Consider the following 18,025-nt stretch of genomic DNA (forward strand, 5'->3'; position numbering starts at 1 on the left):
AAAAGAGCCCCTACCCCCTTGTGCACGAGCCCTCTTCTGCAGATCCTTATGCACGACTTAAAAAAAATTTGATTGCTCAAGACCCAGATTTGTTGACAAAATACTTCCTATTGATCACGGCAGCAGGTGCAGTTATACGAAAAAAAAAAAAATGCGAGAGGCTTACAGTTTTCGGCTTCTTTAACTTCAATTTCTCTGAGCTTTTCAGTAACTTCTTCATTTTCATCCGGTCGCTGACTTTCATCATAAATAGACCAAAAGGTTGTTCGTACAGTCTGAAAAATAATTCGCACTTATAAGTCGTTCTATCAAAGACAAAATAACAGCGGATAGTTATTTCACTTTAAAATTATTTTATCTTGTATTTCAATATAGCTCCGTAAAAAAAAGAAGAAAAACTGCTATTACGGAGACTATAAGACAAAAGATTATTCCACTTTAAACTTTCTTGGAATTTGTTGCTACTGTTTACGCAGCTATAAGTCTGACTTCAATTTAACAGAATAGAATATAATATGATCTATATATAAAAATAATTTGTTTGTTTGTGTGTTGACTGACGTCATGTTTGTGTGTCGACTGACGTCATTATAAGGATTGAGCATTATACCGTCATGAAGTTGTTTGTCGACTCACGTCATGTTTGTCGACTGACGAAATTACAGACCGGGACACCGGGACACAAATGACGACCGGGACACAGAGAATATAAATGACGACCGAGAGACTCAAAGAGAAATTACAGACTGGGACACCGGGACACAAATAACGACCGGGATACAGGGACACAACTACAACTGGGACGCCGGGGGGGCACAGGGGGGATGTATAAATGACGACCAGGATACAGGGAATGTTCGATTAGCAATCACCATCAACAAAGCTCAAGGGCAATCATTAGAATAATGAGGTATAGTTCTGAATACGAATTGTTTTTCCCATGGACAATTACATGCTGCATGTCCAAGAGTCGGTAAACCTGACAATCTATTTATATGCACAGACAATGGGACAGCGAAGAATGTTGTATATTCGCAAGTTTTACGTAGTTAAATATATATATATATATATATATATATATATATATATATATATATATATATATATATATATATATATATATATATATATATATATATATATATATATATATATATATATTCACAGGTGGGACACAGGGACACAACTACAATGGCGCGTAACGACTTACGCGCTCGGGGGGCTTGGGGGGCGCGAAGCGCCCCCACCAACTAGGTGTTGGGGTGGCGCGAAGGGCCACCCCAACAGCTAGTTATTAACTAAAATAGCTGGAGCTGTCATGAGCATGTCAATATTGAAGAAATACATAACAAAACTACAAGCAAGAAAAAACTGCAACGACAAAAATATAAAGTAGCAAAGGTAGTACTACTTCAAGTAAATAAGCAAATAAGTGAATAAGTCTTAAATGGAATTTAGATACGTCCAGAGGCAGGCCACAAGGTTCGTGATTATAATAGTGACAATGTGTTACACAAAATTACATCAATTACACAAATAAATGAATGAAAAACAGTTCTACAATAAAATGAAATGAAACGAATACTTTCAAACAAGATGCATTATTAAAAAATAGAAAATACCAACGCAAGTAGGCTACATCATGTACACAGAAAAGTAAATATCACCCAGCAAAAAAATTGGAACTATAACGCTTACAGGCTAACCCATGAAATACGCTACATTAAATATGAAATACTTCCTAAAGTCATACTATTAAAATATAGAGTAAAATAAGGGACAAATGATCTATGACATCTCCAGGTACTAAACACCGGTTAAGTCATTAGTTGAGGATAATTACTTTAATTTGTTGGAGCCCAGAGTTTTGGTTTTTCACCAGGGGATTCTCAATGTCGGATAATAAGACAAGATCAGTTACTACCCACAAGAAGAAAAATACTTATGGCAAAATATTTATTAAGAGTGGAACTGAACAAGAAGACATTATCAAAAATGAGATCCTAATGGACACATACCTCATGGAATACAGATTTGAAATTCACAACACCCCATCTCTAGTGAAACTTCTGAAGGACTTTCCAACAAACATGTCACCTCTCACAATTCCAACTGACATGACAAAAGATTGAGGGACTAGAAAGAAATATTTCATGGAAAATCCACGAAGAAATAGCAAAAATTAGGAATGTCTGAGCAGTCTCTGCTGCAATTTGTACTGAGTAAACTGGAAAACTAGAGAGACTACAGGAATTTTTTTACAGATGGGTCCAAAATAGGAAGTCGCACAGGCTGTGGTATATGGGATGATTATAAAAAACAAGGAACCCAGCAGAGACTATCAGACCACACAAGTATTTATATGGCCGAGCTATTTGCTATTGATACAGCAATAAAAGAAATAGTCAGAGAGGAAAAAGAAGGAAAAATCTAGTATGTACAGACTCCTTATCTTGCCTAAAGTACCTCAAAGTAGCCCACGAGCAACCCCCAACAATGGCAAGGGATATTGTCCAAAATATAAGAATGATTGAGGAGACAGGAAGCTGTGTCTCATTGATAGGGATCCCAGCCCATGTAGGTGTATCAGGAAATGAAAGAGCGGACCAAATGGCTAAGGATGCTACTAAGAAAGAAACAATGGAAAATACACATTTACCTCATATCCAAGCTGCAATAAAGATAGTTGAGAAACTAAAAGAAGTTGAACTGGAAGAATTCAGGAAAAGATCACTGAACATGTACCAAGAAATCACTGAATACAGATACATTAATCATGAAATGAAGCATCCAGAAAACAAGTTGCAGACACAATATTCAGAATGAGGACTGGGCATGCAAAGACGAAAAAGATGCTGAAAAGATGGAATATGACAGATGACAGACTCATCTGACTGCAATGTCTGTGGAGTGGAGGAAAATTTACAAAATATAATTATGGAATGCAAAAAGTATGAAACTCCTAGGTCACGATTAAAGGAACAAGTAGAAAAGAGAGGTATTCAGTTCAGAATAAAAGAACTGTTAGGAAAGGTTGCAAAGAATAAACAAAAAGAGACACTTAAGTATTTAAGACAATATGTAAAGGATACTGGCCTAATAGGTGTTTTGTAAAATAATGAATAGTGTAGTATATGTGGGTGTATAACGCTACATGAATTGTATTGTAAAAATTGTCCGGTTCTTCCTCCCCTGTTAAATAATTGTAAATTAAAATTATAAATATAAAATTGTGTAATTAAGAATGATTTATTGGATATTGTCTTATTTTATTTTTTTATGATTGAATAGTCAAAATATATATAATATAGTTTACTTATTATTTGCCGGGGGTATATATTTAAGTTTTAATTTAATTTTTTGTTGGTATTGGAATTACCACTTGTTTTTATATATGTTTGTAATGAAAGCAAGTTGTCAGTCTGTTGAATTCGATTATATTTCAAATTTGGTATTTTTTTTTTATATATATATGATGAAAGTGTATTGATTGTTGGTTTTTTTTTGTAATTTTTTGATGCCACTACAATGAGGAATTTCCTAATAATAATAATAATAATAATAATAATAATAATAATAATAATAATAATAATAATAATTTATTTCTTACCCACTTACAAAAGGGAAAAAGTGGAGTACAAGGAGAAAAACAAATAACTACAAATAACACAAAGAACACAAAAAAAACCACAAAAACAAATAACACAAATACAAGAAAAAAATATAATAATTTAGCAAAAGAGGCGGATAAAATGATTGTTAGGACCAAGACAGATTGGCGCTTGATCAATTAAATTTGAACTTTGTTTTTCCACTGGAAGAACAATATCCGTTGCTAATTAACCTTCGGTTCCGAAATGATCGTGGTAAATAAAGTAGGAACTTTAAATACCGATAGTAATCCGGCTTGACCCTCTTTACGTCACCTTTATTCGAAAGCATAAAAAAAAACAGCAAAAAATAACACAGAATGGTCGCGGAAACTTGAGTACAGCTTTGTAAGTGCTTGTCGCCGGAAATGTCCACGATTTCCAACAATTTTAGAATACCCCAGTTTAAGCTTAAATTGAATATCCCGAATCATCTGAAAACGAAAAGAACTTAAAGAATTGCAAACAGAAATCCCAAGCCATCGAAAAGAAGTAACTTGTGGTACGGAAAAAGAAATGCAATCCAAAGGATGAGACGAGCTAACCCCATTAAATATAAGAAATTCACATTTATCTACATTTAGCAATAATCCAATTCTTGCAAATGCATCAGCAACGGATCGGACAGAACGCGCTAAATGGGCCTCAGTTCGGCCAATAAGAAGCAAGTCGTCAGCATAAACTAAGTATGATACATCTGTGAATCCTGTAAAACAAGAACTACGTATACCAGACAAAACATTTTCAATAGAAGCATTAAAAGTATGAGGAGAGAGAACTCCTCCCTGTCTCACTCCACACTTGACTGGTATATGTCCGAAAAAATCACCATTTCCTGACTTTAATCTTAAATAAGAATTTGAATACCAAAACTTGAAAACCAGAATCACAGACGTATTCACACCAAGCTGACTAAGAGCATACCAAGCCTCAACATGGCAAACACTATCGAATGCTCTAGATATATCAAGGGTGCAACAATAAAGACTATAGCTATTCCGAGTGGCTTCCTTAATAAGCTGCGCTAAAACACGATGAGCATGTTGACAGCTCAGACCTGACCGGAAGCCGAACTGGTTAGCCACATAATTAACAAATTCATCGATATGTGGGAGTAGAACATACTCAAATAATTTACTTAGAGTACAGGCGACGGTAATTGGACTGTACGAATTACACGAATTTAGATCTTTTCCTTTCTTTAATATAGTAGTAAAACCTCCACATAAAAATGAATCAGGAACAATAGACCTTGAAAGGCACCTCTGAAATAATAACTGAAGATGCGACAGGAGTGGACTGACCTCGGATCAAGATGAGCGGCACAAATACCATCAAGGTCGCAAGACTTCGACTTTAACGGTCGAAGAGATTTCACAATATTAGCTTTATCAACAGGCATAACATGTATTTAGCTCACACTATTAGGAAGGACGGCAGGACATCCCTCTTTATGTAGGAAGTGCAATGATTTTGATAATTGTAATATTTTAGGTTTTGTACACTTTCTGAATTTTCGACTATTACAAATTTTGTATTTATAATTGAAATAGTTGATATTTATGATTTTTGACAGGGTATTAGACTAATTTTTAGTTTGTGTGTTGTAGATCAATCAGTACGACGAAGCATGATTGTGAAGATGGTGGGTCAACGTAAAACTCATCTAGAATTGTTTCGTTTTTTTTTGGTTTTTCTAGGTTTATGAAAAAACAGAAAAAGGATCCTGGAGTATAGAGAAGGAATTCTGGAAGCTCCATTCAATTACACCAACAACAACAAGATCAGTCGGAGAGCTCAAACAATTTAGTGGGAGCCAATATGTCAACTCATGGCTGACCTTCTGAAGGGTGTGAGGCGGATATCTCTTTTTCACTTACTACTCAGATCAGAAATTCAACCAAAATTCTTATATGAGAAACACTCCGAGGGGAGGTGCAAAAAAGGCCAGCCAAGACATAAGCTACGATAGCAGAACTTCCAGTTTCCTAGAAGCGTGGAGCAGTTTCTTCAACCAGAGCGGGATGACTTCAACCCCGAACTTTGTCGGGTGGAGTTTAATAGACCCAATTAGAGTGGAATTTTAAGTCTCATGTTTATTATACAATAGGCAAAGCAGATCTTCCGTGTATTCTAAGAAATATCTAGGCTGTGAGAGTTGAAGTACGGAGTTCCTTGAATCTCTTATAGGTAAGAAGCTACAAGAGTTGGGATTTGAGGCAACCGAAACTTTAACTTTAGTTTACATTCTGATACTCATTAGTACGGGAAAGAATTCGAACAACTCTAAATTTCTAATGGTTATCACTTCAAGTCTCTCAAGAAAAAAGTGTCGAGTGTTATACCTCAGCCTGCACTGAAGCTTGAAATATTTCAACAAGCTTGCATTTTCTGAACCTAAAAGTCCTGTTGGGGGAATGAAGCCAGATTCCACTGAGAAACCCAGGAACCTTTCCACAACCCTTGAGATCAATCAAAAACATAGATATTATAATTGCTGACTCTCGACAAAATTTATTTATTTATTATTGGCTGGTTAGGCAATATTTATTGGCTAATCCGTCTTCAGTTCTATAAAATAAACTGAACAAAAAGGAAAACCAACTTTGATAACGAAAATCCAATAATAAAAGCTAGAAAGTGAAAAAATAAAATTGAAAGCCAATTACGACGAAAACTAGCAAAGAGACCAAATAGGCCATCACATTCACATTAAACTGTCCTCTATATAGAATGAAGAGTACATCTGAAGCGCAAAACTACGGTCTACGGAATACTACGGTCTACAGCTTCAACCTTCATGTACAGGTTCGGGCCTTCAGCAGTTACTTTTCATTGCCTCACGTCGACCATTTCAATCACAAGCTCTGTTCTCCAGCCTTCGTATAATAACACGTTGGGACCTTCATCCCTCATAGATATTAAATAAAAAGAACTAGTTTTTTTAACTGAAAGTACGACATTAAAACGAACAGAAATTACTCCTTATATGAAAGGGGCTGTTCCCTTCTCAACGCCCCGCTCTTTACGCTAAAGTTTTTTACTGTTTAATAAAGTAGAATTGAGAGAAAGAGTCAAACTTTAGCGTAAAGAGCGGGGCGTTGAGAAGGGAACAGCCCCTTTCATACACAGAGTAATTTCTGTTCGTTTTAAGTTTCAATGTCGCTCCTTACTTTCAGTTAAAAAAATGTAGTTTTTTTTTAAATTTAATTTCTGAACGTTTTGAATTAATGCATGTTTGATTTTGGCTCTCCGCACATAAATTATTAAAATGAAATTTACAGATTAATTCTTTCTTTGGCTAAATGGCTTTCTCTTAGTTTTGATCAGACGATTTTGAGAAATAAGGGGCGGGACAGGAGGCCTAGTTGCCCTCCAATTTTTCGGTTACTTAAAAAGGCAAATAAAACTTTTAATTTTTAACGAGCGTTTTTATTACTAAGAAACATACGCAACTTAAGAATTAACTTACGTAAGAAACTTCTATATTCTTATATTTTTATTATTTATATGAGGGGGTTTGTCCCCACATTAATACCTCACTCTTTACACTAAAGCTTAAGTTTTATCCCAATTCTTCAAGAATCACCCCTCAATCAGAAAGGCCATAGAATAAATAGTTGAAATTACTAAAAATACTTTAGCACAAAGAGCGAGGTATTTAGGAGGAGAAGAACCCCTCATATGCACAATAATCTCTGTTCGTTTTAAGTTTTAATGCTACTCCTTACTTTCAATTGAAAAAACTTTTTCATGTTTATTTTTTCATTGTTTTTTTATAGTAATGCTAGAAAATCCTGCGCCCTTTCAATTGAATTTCTCTTCCCCCGTGACATATTACTCCAATGAAAGATTCTCCCACATAGGCCTCTCCCCTCAACCCCCCCCCCCCAAACCCAAAAAACGGTCTGCAGCTTCAACCGTCATGAACAGGTTCGGGCCTTCAGCAGTTACTTTTCATTGCCTCACGTCGACCATTTCAATCACAAGCTCTGTTCTTCAGCCTTCGTATAATAACACGTTGGGACCTTCATCCCTCGTAGATATTACGAGATATTACGAGGGCAGACTCTTTCTCTCAATTCTACTTTATTAAACAGTAAAAAACTTTAGCGTAAAGAGCGGGGCGTTGAGAAGGGAACAGCCCCTTTCATACACAGAGTAATTTCTGTTCGTTTTAAGTTTCAATGTCGCTCCTTACTTTCAGTTAAAAAAAGGTAGTTTTTTTTTTAATTTAATTTCTGAACGTTTTGAATTAATGCATGTTTGATTTTGGCTCTCCGCACATAAATTATTAAAATGAAATTTACAGATTAATTCTTCTTTTTGGCTAAATGGCTTTCTCTTAGTTTTGATCAGACGATTTTGAGCAATAAGGGGCGGGACAGGAGGCCTAGTTGCCCTCCAGTTTTTCGGTTACTTAAAAAGGCAAATGGAACTTTTAATTTTTAACGAGCGTTTTCATTACTAAGAAATATACGCAACTTAAGAATTAACTTACGTAAGGAACTTCTATATTCTTATATTTTTATTAATTATATGAAGGGGTTTGTCCCCTCGTTAATACCTCACTCTTTACACTAAAGCTTAAGTTTTGTCCCAATTCTTCAAGAATCACCCCTGAATCAGAAAGGCCGTAGAATAAATAGTTGAAATTACTAAAAATACTTTAGCACAAAGAGCGATGTATTTAGGAGGAGAAGAACCCCTCATATGCGCAATGATCTCTGTTCGTTTTAAGTTTTAATGCTACTCCTTACTTTCAATTGAAAAAACTTTTTCATGTTTATATTTTCATTTTTTATAGTAATGCTAGAAAATCCTGCGCCCTTTCAATTGAATTTCTCTTCCCCCATGAAATACTACTCCAAGAAAAGATCCTCCCACATAGGCCTCTCCCCTCAACCCCCCCCCCCCCAAACCAAAAAAAATCCCCTGAAAACGTCTGTACACTTCCCAATAACCATTACTGTATGTAAACACTGGTCAAAGTTTGTAACTTGCAGCCCCTCTGCCGGGGACCGTGGGGGAGTAAGTCATCCCCAAAGACATAGTTTTTATGGTTTTGACTATGTTGAACAAAATGGCTATCTCAAAACTTTGATCCATTGACTTCAGGAAAACAATGAGCGTGGGAGGGGGCCTAGGTGCCCCCTGATTTTTTTTGTCACTTAAAAATGTCACTAGAACTTTTCAATTCCATTAGAATAAGACCTCTTGCGACATTTTAGGACCACTTGGTCGATACGATGACCCCTGGAGAAAAAAAAAAATAATAATAAAAAAAAATAAAAAATAAAAACAAACACGCACCCCTGATCTGTCTTCTGGCAAAAAATACGAAATTCCACATTTTTGTAGATAGGAGCTTGAAATTTTTACACTAGGGTTCTCTAAAACGCTGAATGCGATGGTGTGATTTAAGATTCTATGAGTTTAGGGGTTTTTTCCCCTATTTTCCAAAATAAGGCAAATTTTCTCAGGCTCGTAACCTTTGATGACAAAGACTAAATTTGATGAAACTTAAATATTTAAAATCAGCATGAAAATCCGATTCTTTTGATGTATCTTCTAGAAATACATCGTTTTTATAGTTTCGTTTACTATTGAGCCGGGTCGCTCCTTGCTACAGTTCGTTACCACGAACTGTTTGATGTATTGGCTTCGCTCGGTCAGGGCTTGGGCCTTCGGTCATCATTTGCTGCAGAATGACTTTATTCCAACAGAACAATCTGTCCAAGTAAATTCTGAAATTTTCTTAGGGATTATTTTTGTTTCTATGCTGTAAGCAAATTCTCAGGGTTCCACGATTACAAGGACTTCAAAATTTTTATGGTTTTAGCTAGTTTTGTTCAGCTGCTTATTTCAGAGTAAAAAGAGACTAAACGAAAGACAAACATTTGATTTTATATTTAGAGGTGTGCAACTTAACTTGGATATTTTTGGATACATTTAGCACACCAATCTAAACGTTTCTTTTTAATTACAATTAAAATTTATCATTAAATATGTATTAAACAAGATTTAAATGTACTTCAACTTACTCTCCAGCGATCCTTATCCTTAGATAGCAAAGATACTACTACAGCAATTATTCCAGTGACCCAAAACAGGAATACAGCAAAGTATGTGTAGTGGATCCCTCGTACGATCCAAGGACGTGTATCTTCCTCATAGCAACGTGGTTCTCTGAATGTGAAATCTAGTATCATACGAAGACAGCCAAGGACTAGTCCTGTCATTAGTCCCCAGAATGCACCCTAAAATTAACCATTAAATGTGACATCGAGCACTAGAATATTATTGGATATCAAGAAAGTAAGGCATGTTTAAACACACAATTTTTAGTAAAGCAAATCAATACAAAAATCATAAGAGAGTTACTGGGATTTCTGGTGAACCTCCAATTGCCTCAGTTTAAGAGAAAGTAGGGACATACAAAATCTTTTTTTTTTTTTAATCTAGGGAAGGCAGCTTGTTTTTTAGGTTTTTTTTCAATTTTATTAATGGAAATATCAAAAAAGGAATGTTTTGGTGAAATTACCAAAAACGGTATTCTCAAATATAGGGGGAGGAGGTGGCCGAAACATCTAGAGGGTAAATCAAAATAAAAAAAATTTCACAAGTCCCATTAAAGAGGTTGACCGGATAAGGTTGAACAATGACAAATAAGTTCATAGGTTGTAGGTCAAAGACGGGTATCCCAATCATTATTCACCCTATAAAAATATATTATCTTTAGAAGTGGTTTATTAATTGTTTAGTTGGGGTGGGGGAGGAGAAGGAATCAGAGATTTTTCCCCGAGGAAGTGTATTAGTACTTTAAGGGTCCTTTTTTGGGATCATCCCAAACGCGCTAATATACGTCGGGATCTGTTTTGATATTTAAAGCTAGTGTTTAGTTTTGTTTCGTTAGTATTATATGGATATTTCCATGTTAAGTTTTTGTTTATTTGTTTTTTGTGACCCATTTGTCAATAAAGATTATAAAAAAAAAATTGCATAATGCTATTTCACCCCTTGCGATTGAGAATTGTTAACAAGGCGTACATCTGAAGCTTTTTCCCTCTGGAGTTCCTTTAGAGACACTTGTTTTTAAATTCAATTTGAATAACGGAGCCAGACCCGAAGGCAGAACCAAGAAACTTGAAAGCGATTCCGAGAAGGTCCATGTTATCCATGGAATTCATAGTTGCACTCCTCTTTTGCACCCCTTCCTACGACCTCCCAAATACTTTTAAATCCTTTTTATGCCTTCTTCCCTCCCTTTCTGGGGACTTTTCCTATTTTGTTCTCTTTTTATTGCACCAGACTGATACCTAAGGGAAATGGCAGACCAGTGCCTTTCCCCATCAAAATCATGCCTATATGATGCAAATTAGTCAGAAATTTATAGTTCCACTCTCTTTTTTCATTAGACAATAGTGATGCCTATGATAATCCTGGGGGTTATGCAACTGACAACCGGAATGATATCTCGGAATGATAGCAGCAACATCTATAAAGTTCAAGCTATAGACCTTTAATTTGGTTTTCCCAAAATTCATCGATATTATACGTATTGTCAAAATTCATCTATATTATATATAATATAGATATATAATTTCCGTCTTTCTCATCATCTGAAACCATCGAGTGTTCTTGATGGCTTGGAAAATGATTTTGATTTATTTATTGATAAGTGGTGTAAGAAAGAGAATAAAAATAAAGAGAGTTTTCAGAGTTGGAAGAATTTAATTATTAGTAGAATAAGAAATAAAATATATTCTAACTTAAAAAATAGTAACACTAAATCATTATTTTATAATGCGAAGATTAAACAAGCAATTGCTAATCTAAAGAATGAATTTGTAATTGTGCCAGTGGATAAAGCTAATAATAATTTTGCCATAATTTGTCAGAAGCTGTATTGTGATATCTTAAAAAGGGAGTTATGCACAACTAATCTTTACGAAAAGGTAAATATAGAGGACGAGAATTTAATTGAAAAGACTGAAGAAATACTTTTTAAAAATTTTAATATTAAAATAAATGACAATGATAAAAAGTTCCCTTTACTATATTGGACTGTAAAATTTCATAAGAATCCCCCTAAACCACGGTTTATTGCTGGAGCAGCTAAATGTCCAACCCGCATTGCTGCTACTGACCTCTCTTTAATTTTAAAGGAAATTGTAAATACACTTAAAACCTATTGTTCTGGTATTAAAAAATTTTCGAATTTTAATCCATATTGGAGTGTTAATAATTCACTGCAGGTGATAGATTCTTTAACAATGGTTTCAGCTAAAAGAATTGAGTCTTTCGATTTTGCGACAATGTATACTAATTTATCACTTAATGTAGTGTTTGATAATTTAAAAACTGTTATCAAGAAATCTTTCCTCTTATCTAGTAAAAGGTTCTTAAAAATAGACACTTATAATAAAAAAGCTATATGGACGAATTGCTTTAATACTACAGTTAACTTGAGATGTTACAGCTTGGATATGATTTTTGAGTTATTAGAATTAGTTTTATACAATACTTATATAAGATTTGGCGGTGATTTGTACAAGCAAATTGTGGGAATTCCCATGGGGGGGGGGAATGCCAGCCCATTTATAGCTGACTTGTTTTTAAGTCAACTAGAATATAAATATATGATGGATAAGAATAATCCAATTAATTTAAAACATGTTTTGTCAAATAATAAAAGATATTTAGATGATATTTTGGTCTTAAATTGTAAGGATTTCATTGATATTTCTAAAAATATATATCCATCAGAGCTTATTCTTGAACCTAGTCATGGCGCTGGTCATGAAGATCATTTCTTAGATTTAAATATTAATATTTGTGATAATAATAAATTAAGTTTTAAAATGTATAATAAAACGGATGATTTTGATTTTGAAGTGATTAGTTTCCCATTCCCTGAAAGTAATATACACTCAAATATCACATATTCAGCGTTTTTCTCACAGTTACTTCGTTATGCAAGGATTTGTAGTAATTATATTGATTTTAAAAATAGATGTAAAATCTTAAGCCAAAATTGATATCAAGAGGTTTCTCTGCAAATAAATTAACTTGGCAATTTAAAAAATTTAGTTTTCGTTATAACGAACTTTTAAATAAATATTAAAAGAATTATCTAGAAATACTTAAAGAAATTTTCAACTAATTTCGGAGGTTCGAGAAATGTTGTTGCAGCGCCATTTATTTTGAATTGTGTTTCTAATTGAGCAGATTTTTTTAAAAATTAGCCACATGGTAAAGATGAATTCTATAATTGTTTAGTTCATTCAGGTTTTTTGCAATGTGTTAATATTTGTGATTTGGTAAAATTTATTATATTTAGTTTACCTATTGTTACTAAAAAGAGGGATATATTAACAGGATAAGCTTGATTTGGTGTTACTTGGTTGTTTTACATTTGCTGTTTTTTTTTCTTTCATAGGCATGTATTTTGGGGGTGATACATGACACGGGGATGCCATGGATATTCTGTGGTAGCCACAACACTTGGCTGGGTAGAGAATTTAAAGTGGCGAAACCCTATATAGGCCAGTGTATTCTCCTGATGTGACCTTGTGTTGGGTTGTTGCCTCTGAATTATTTGTCTTTATTATTTTTTCTATTGTTTGGTAAATGACGACTTACACTTATTGACGACATGACTGCCTGTCCATGGATTATTCTTTATGGTTGATTGTGTATGGCTATGCTGTTTGACCTATGTGATTGTATGGATGAGTAGGGTTAAGGCCTCATTCAAGTGCTGGTCTATATTAATCACTAATTTAGGAAAACAGTCTTCCTTTTCTCCTTCTGTCTCTCTTTTTTTTTTTTTTTTTTTTCTTTTTTTTTTCTTTTTTTTTTTGCTGTTGCATTGGTGATTTCTCTTTTCATGATATATATCTATATATATAAAAATAAGTTGTCTGTGGATCTGTGGATCAGGTGACGTCATGTTTCGGCTGACGTCATGAAATTAGTTGCCATCATTTTTGTTATGACGATGCTTAGTATATTGTAAAACACATTAATTTGGTTAATAATATACCATTTAAAACACCAAAATGAACATGCTGGAGTAGTCACTCGGTGAGAGAGGGTGTCAGAACGGAGAATGAAGGTCCCAGGTTCAAATCCTGGTTAGGCTAAAAAAGGTAAAAAACTAAAAACTAAAAAAAAAACTGAAAAAACTAAAAAAAGGCAAAAACTACAAAAAAAACTAAAAACTAATAAAAAAATAAAAAAGCCGAAAAACTAAAAAAACTAAAGAAACTAAAAAAAGGAAAAAACTTAAAAAACTAAAAACTAAAAAAAACTAAAAAAAGGAAAAATGAAAAATAGAAGAGAAAAAGAATACTAATAAAATTAAAAATAAAAATAAAAAAAATAAAAAAGATAAAAAGCTAAAAAAAGGTAAAAACCAATAAAAACTAAAAAGAAAAAAAGGTAAAAAACTGAAAAAAAATTCATCTAAAAAACTAAAAAAAACTAAAAAACGTAAAAACTAAAAGAACTAAAAAAGTAAAAAAAAAACTAAAAAAAGGAAAAAAACTGAAAAATAAGCGGGATATAAAACAGGGGGATATAAATGACGACCGGGACACCGGGACATAAGGAATATAAATGAATCAGAAAATACAACTCATGTTTCCAAATGACGTCGTTTGGAGCCCAAATTGAAAATCCAGATCAATTTATGTCTACTTTCAAAGTAAAAGGGCAAATTTATCATAGAGCAGGGTCTCTTCTACCATTCTCAGGCGAGAATCATAAATTTTTACAATTGTACTTCATCAGTGATAGAAATTCTGAATTGAATGCACATTGCGAAATTTCTCCCAACATTGAAAGGACAATCGTTTCCCAATTACAACATCTTTTCCACGAAAATAATAATTTAGTGCGTCTGTTCAAAACAGCCATCGATTTGATGCCTACTTATACGCATAAAATTGTTATTTCCGCTGACAAAACGCCTCCTGGCCAACATGTGCGTAGATACAATGCTCCAACTATCGACGAAGTGGCCATCGTTATGGTCGGTGATCAGTTTTTACCTCGAGATATTATTCTCAGGATTTCCACCACACGTGCTACAACTAAAAATAGGCCTACCAATAATACTTTTAAGAAATATAAACCCACCAAAGCTTTGCTATGGCACTCGACCTGCCGTAAAAAAAAACAATGGAAAACCTAATAGAGGCCACAATCTTGACAGGGCCTTTTGAGGGTGAGGCTGTTCTTATTCCTCGCATTCCCAAGATTCCAACGGATCTGCCTTTTCAATTTGAAAGATTGCAATTCCCAATTCGATTAGCATTTGCAATCACCATTAACAAAGCTCAAGGTCAATCATTAGAAAAATGTGGTATAGATCTTAATACTGATTGTTTTTACCATTGACAATTGTACGTTGCATGTTCGAGGGTCGGTAAACCTGACAATCTATTTATATGCAGCGACAATTGGACAGCGAAGAATGTTGTATATTCGCAAGTTTTACGCAGTTAATTTGTATTTTATCTATCTATCTATCTATCTATCTATATAAAAACGAGTTGTATGTATGCATGTTTGTTTGTTTGTAAAAAGAGCGTTTGCATATGATGTCATTATTAGTACATACGGCTTTGTATATGCAGAGACAATGGGAAAGCCAAGAATGTTGTATATTCGCAATTTTTACGTAGTTTAACTCCTGCAGACGAAATGAATGCTTGCCTGAAAAATTCTAATTTATAGGCAAACGTAAAAATATTAAAATTAACTACAAATATGCGTGTCCGATTGCAAAACGATGACTCTGGTCAAACAGTAGACTCAATTTCAGGACGTATACAACTACCTGCTGATTTCTGTAATTTAGTGACGTCCAAAAATGAATTGATTGAAAAAGTATTTCCGAATATTCTAAAAAATTATAAAAATAATAAATGGCTAAGTGAAAGAGCGATTCTCGCACACAAAAATATAGACGTCCACGAAATCAACAATTTTGTTTTGAACAAGATTCGAGACCAGGCAGTCCTTTACAAGTCAGTCGACACAGTTTTGGAACCAAATGAAGCGGTTAATTATCCATCTGAATTTTTAAATTCCATAGATCCTTCAGGGTTTCCACCACACGTGCTACAACTAAAAATAGGCGTACTAATAATACTTTTAAGAAATATCAACCCACCAAAGCTTTGCAATGGCACGCGACTTGCCGTAAAAAAAAAAACAATGGAAAACCTAATAGAGGCCACAATCTTGACAGGACCTTATGAGGGTGAGGCTGTTCTTATTCCTCGCATTCCCATGATTCCAACGGATCTGCTTTTTCAATTTAAAAGATTGCAATTCCCAATTCGATTAGTATTTGCAATCACCATTAACAAAGCTCAAGGTCAATCATTAGAAAAATGTGGTATAGATCTTAATCCTGATTGTTTTTCCCATGGACAATTGTACGTTGCATGTTCGAGGGTCGGTAAACCTGACAATGTATTTATATGCAGCGACAATTGGACAGCGAAGAATGTTGTTTATTCGCAAGTTTTACGCAGTTAATTTGTATTGTATCTATCTATATAAAAACGAGTTATGTGGATGCATGTTTGTTTGTTTGTAAAAAGAGCGTTTGTATATGACGTCATTATTAGTACATACGGCTTTGCATATGCACAGACAATGGGAAAGCCAAGAATGTTGTTTATTCGCAATTTTTGCGTAGTTTGAAACACATATATAAATCTATCTATATTCACAGGTGGGACACAGGGACACAACTACAATGGCGCATAACTAATATGGCGCGTAACGACTTACGCGCGCGGGGGGGCTTGGGGGGGCGCGAAGCGCCCCACCAACTAGGTGTTGGGGTGGCGTGAAGCGCCACCCCAACAGCTAGTATATATATATACATGTATATGTGAGTAATAAATAAATAAACTTGAAATGAACTTGAATTGTCTTATTATCATTATTATTATGTTCGTCGTTATCATTTCAGATTACACATCTCGTGAAATAATCAATTCTAGGAAAACAAAAGTCGAAACATACAATTGAAATACAGAGGATGTATAAAAGTTTTGAATTTAATTAAATTTAATATCCTGATATGAATGAAAATAGATAAATATTTAAAATATTACTATTGATAAAGTGATAAGGACTCAACTTAATTTTTACAAAATTGCTAAATCTACTATTTAACTAGGAAAAGTTGATGTCATTTGCTAATCTCCAACAACCCTAAAAACAATCTCTCAACGGAGCTAAGATTATTTAATATAGAACATGACTTTGAACCACACGGTTCATCTAGGAAACGGGTATTTGACAGAACTTTAGAATTAGATTATGTATCTAACCTGCTTTCAAAGTTTACAATGGTTAATAGCAAATAGTGTTATTATTATGGCCGGCAAAGGACCCTTTTTGGTGGAAGCTTGGGCCCCCTGGAAAATCTGGTGTGGGCATTTGCCCACCCCTGCCCCCCCCCCAAATGGCGCCTCTGCCCTGCCCCATAGCCAATTACTCCCCTACTTGAAACCCTCCTACCCAAAACCTTGTTTCCCAAACAATGATAATATTCTTGCGGAAAATTCCTTAGTTATACGATTGAAGGTTCGTGTTTTCCCTGCTTTTAATCACTAACAAAACCAAAGAAGTTTTCTGGATTCGGTAACCAAATTGCCACAAAAAGTGTAAACCAACGAATTTCCGTGACTAGCTCTTGTGTGAACCTAGTGTAAGACAGAAAGCTAATGTTAGATTCATGTTATAGACACTTTTGTGGGTAAAAATCTAAATCACACACAACTGTTTTATCAATTATGTATCCCATTTGTAATTGTCTAGTTGAACAATGCTCAATTATCAAGCGCAATATTTATAATGGACCAATCAGAGCACAATATGTTTTCAATGTTTTTATTTTCTTCCACCTACTTTGTATAGAAGTTGTGGTTGTTGAAACTTAGAAGGTTGCTAATTCGGAAGGAAATTGAAAGTTCTAGTGCTCTTTTTAAGAGTAAAAATTGAATGGATTAATTTGGGATACAATTTTTGAAATTTTTGTAATTAGAAATAATGGCAGTTAGGAAGATGGGTTTCCCTCTCGTTAAGATGAACCTGGTGCAAAATGCAAGGACACAGTATTAGTAGGTAATAAATGGGAACAAATTATTGTTGATGCAAGCTTTTCAGACAAATTCCTGTCCATCTTCAGTTTCGTAATAAAGTTTGACGTTAAAACCAATGACAAACGCAATTAATTTATGATTTTGGCTTTTTTTTACCGATAGTTGTTGCTGTTTCAGTAGGACTAGAAAAGAACACTTAACTAGAATACTTAAAAATTTCGTGGGAATTTATTTAAATGA

The 18,025-nt window shown here is 34.3% G+C and overlaps 1 protein-coding gene across 1 annotated transcript in view; it reads right to left on the minus strand.

Annotated features, from left to right (window-relative positions):
• The window catches only part of LOC136035472 (sodium/myo-inositol cotransporter-like), a 38,721-nt gene that overhangs the window by 2,720 nt on the left and 17,976 nt on the right, over positions 1–18,025 (minus strand). The window contains exons 6-7 of the mRNA XM_065717287.1: positions 9,695–9,910; positions 167–275 (exon numbers count right to left, since the gene is read on the minus strand). Coding sequence (XP_065573359.1) covers positions 167–275; positions 9,695–9,910 — 325 coding nt within the window. The remainder of the gene's footprint in view (positions 1–166; positions 276–9,694; positions 9,911–18,025) is intronic.

This window comes from Artemia franciscana, chromosome 14, assembly GCF_032884065.1.
Source record: "Artemia franciscana chromosome 14, ASM3288406v1, whole genome shotgun sequence".
Classification (NCBI taxonomy): domain Eukaryota; kingdom Metazoa; phylum Arthropoda; class Branchiopoda; order Anostraca; family Artemiidae; genus Artemia; species Artemia franciscana.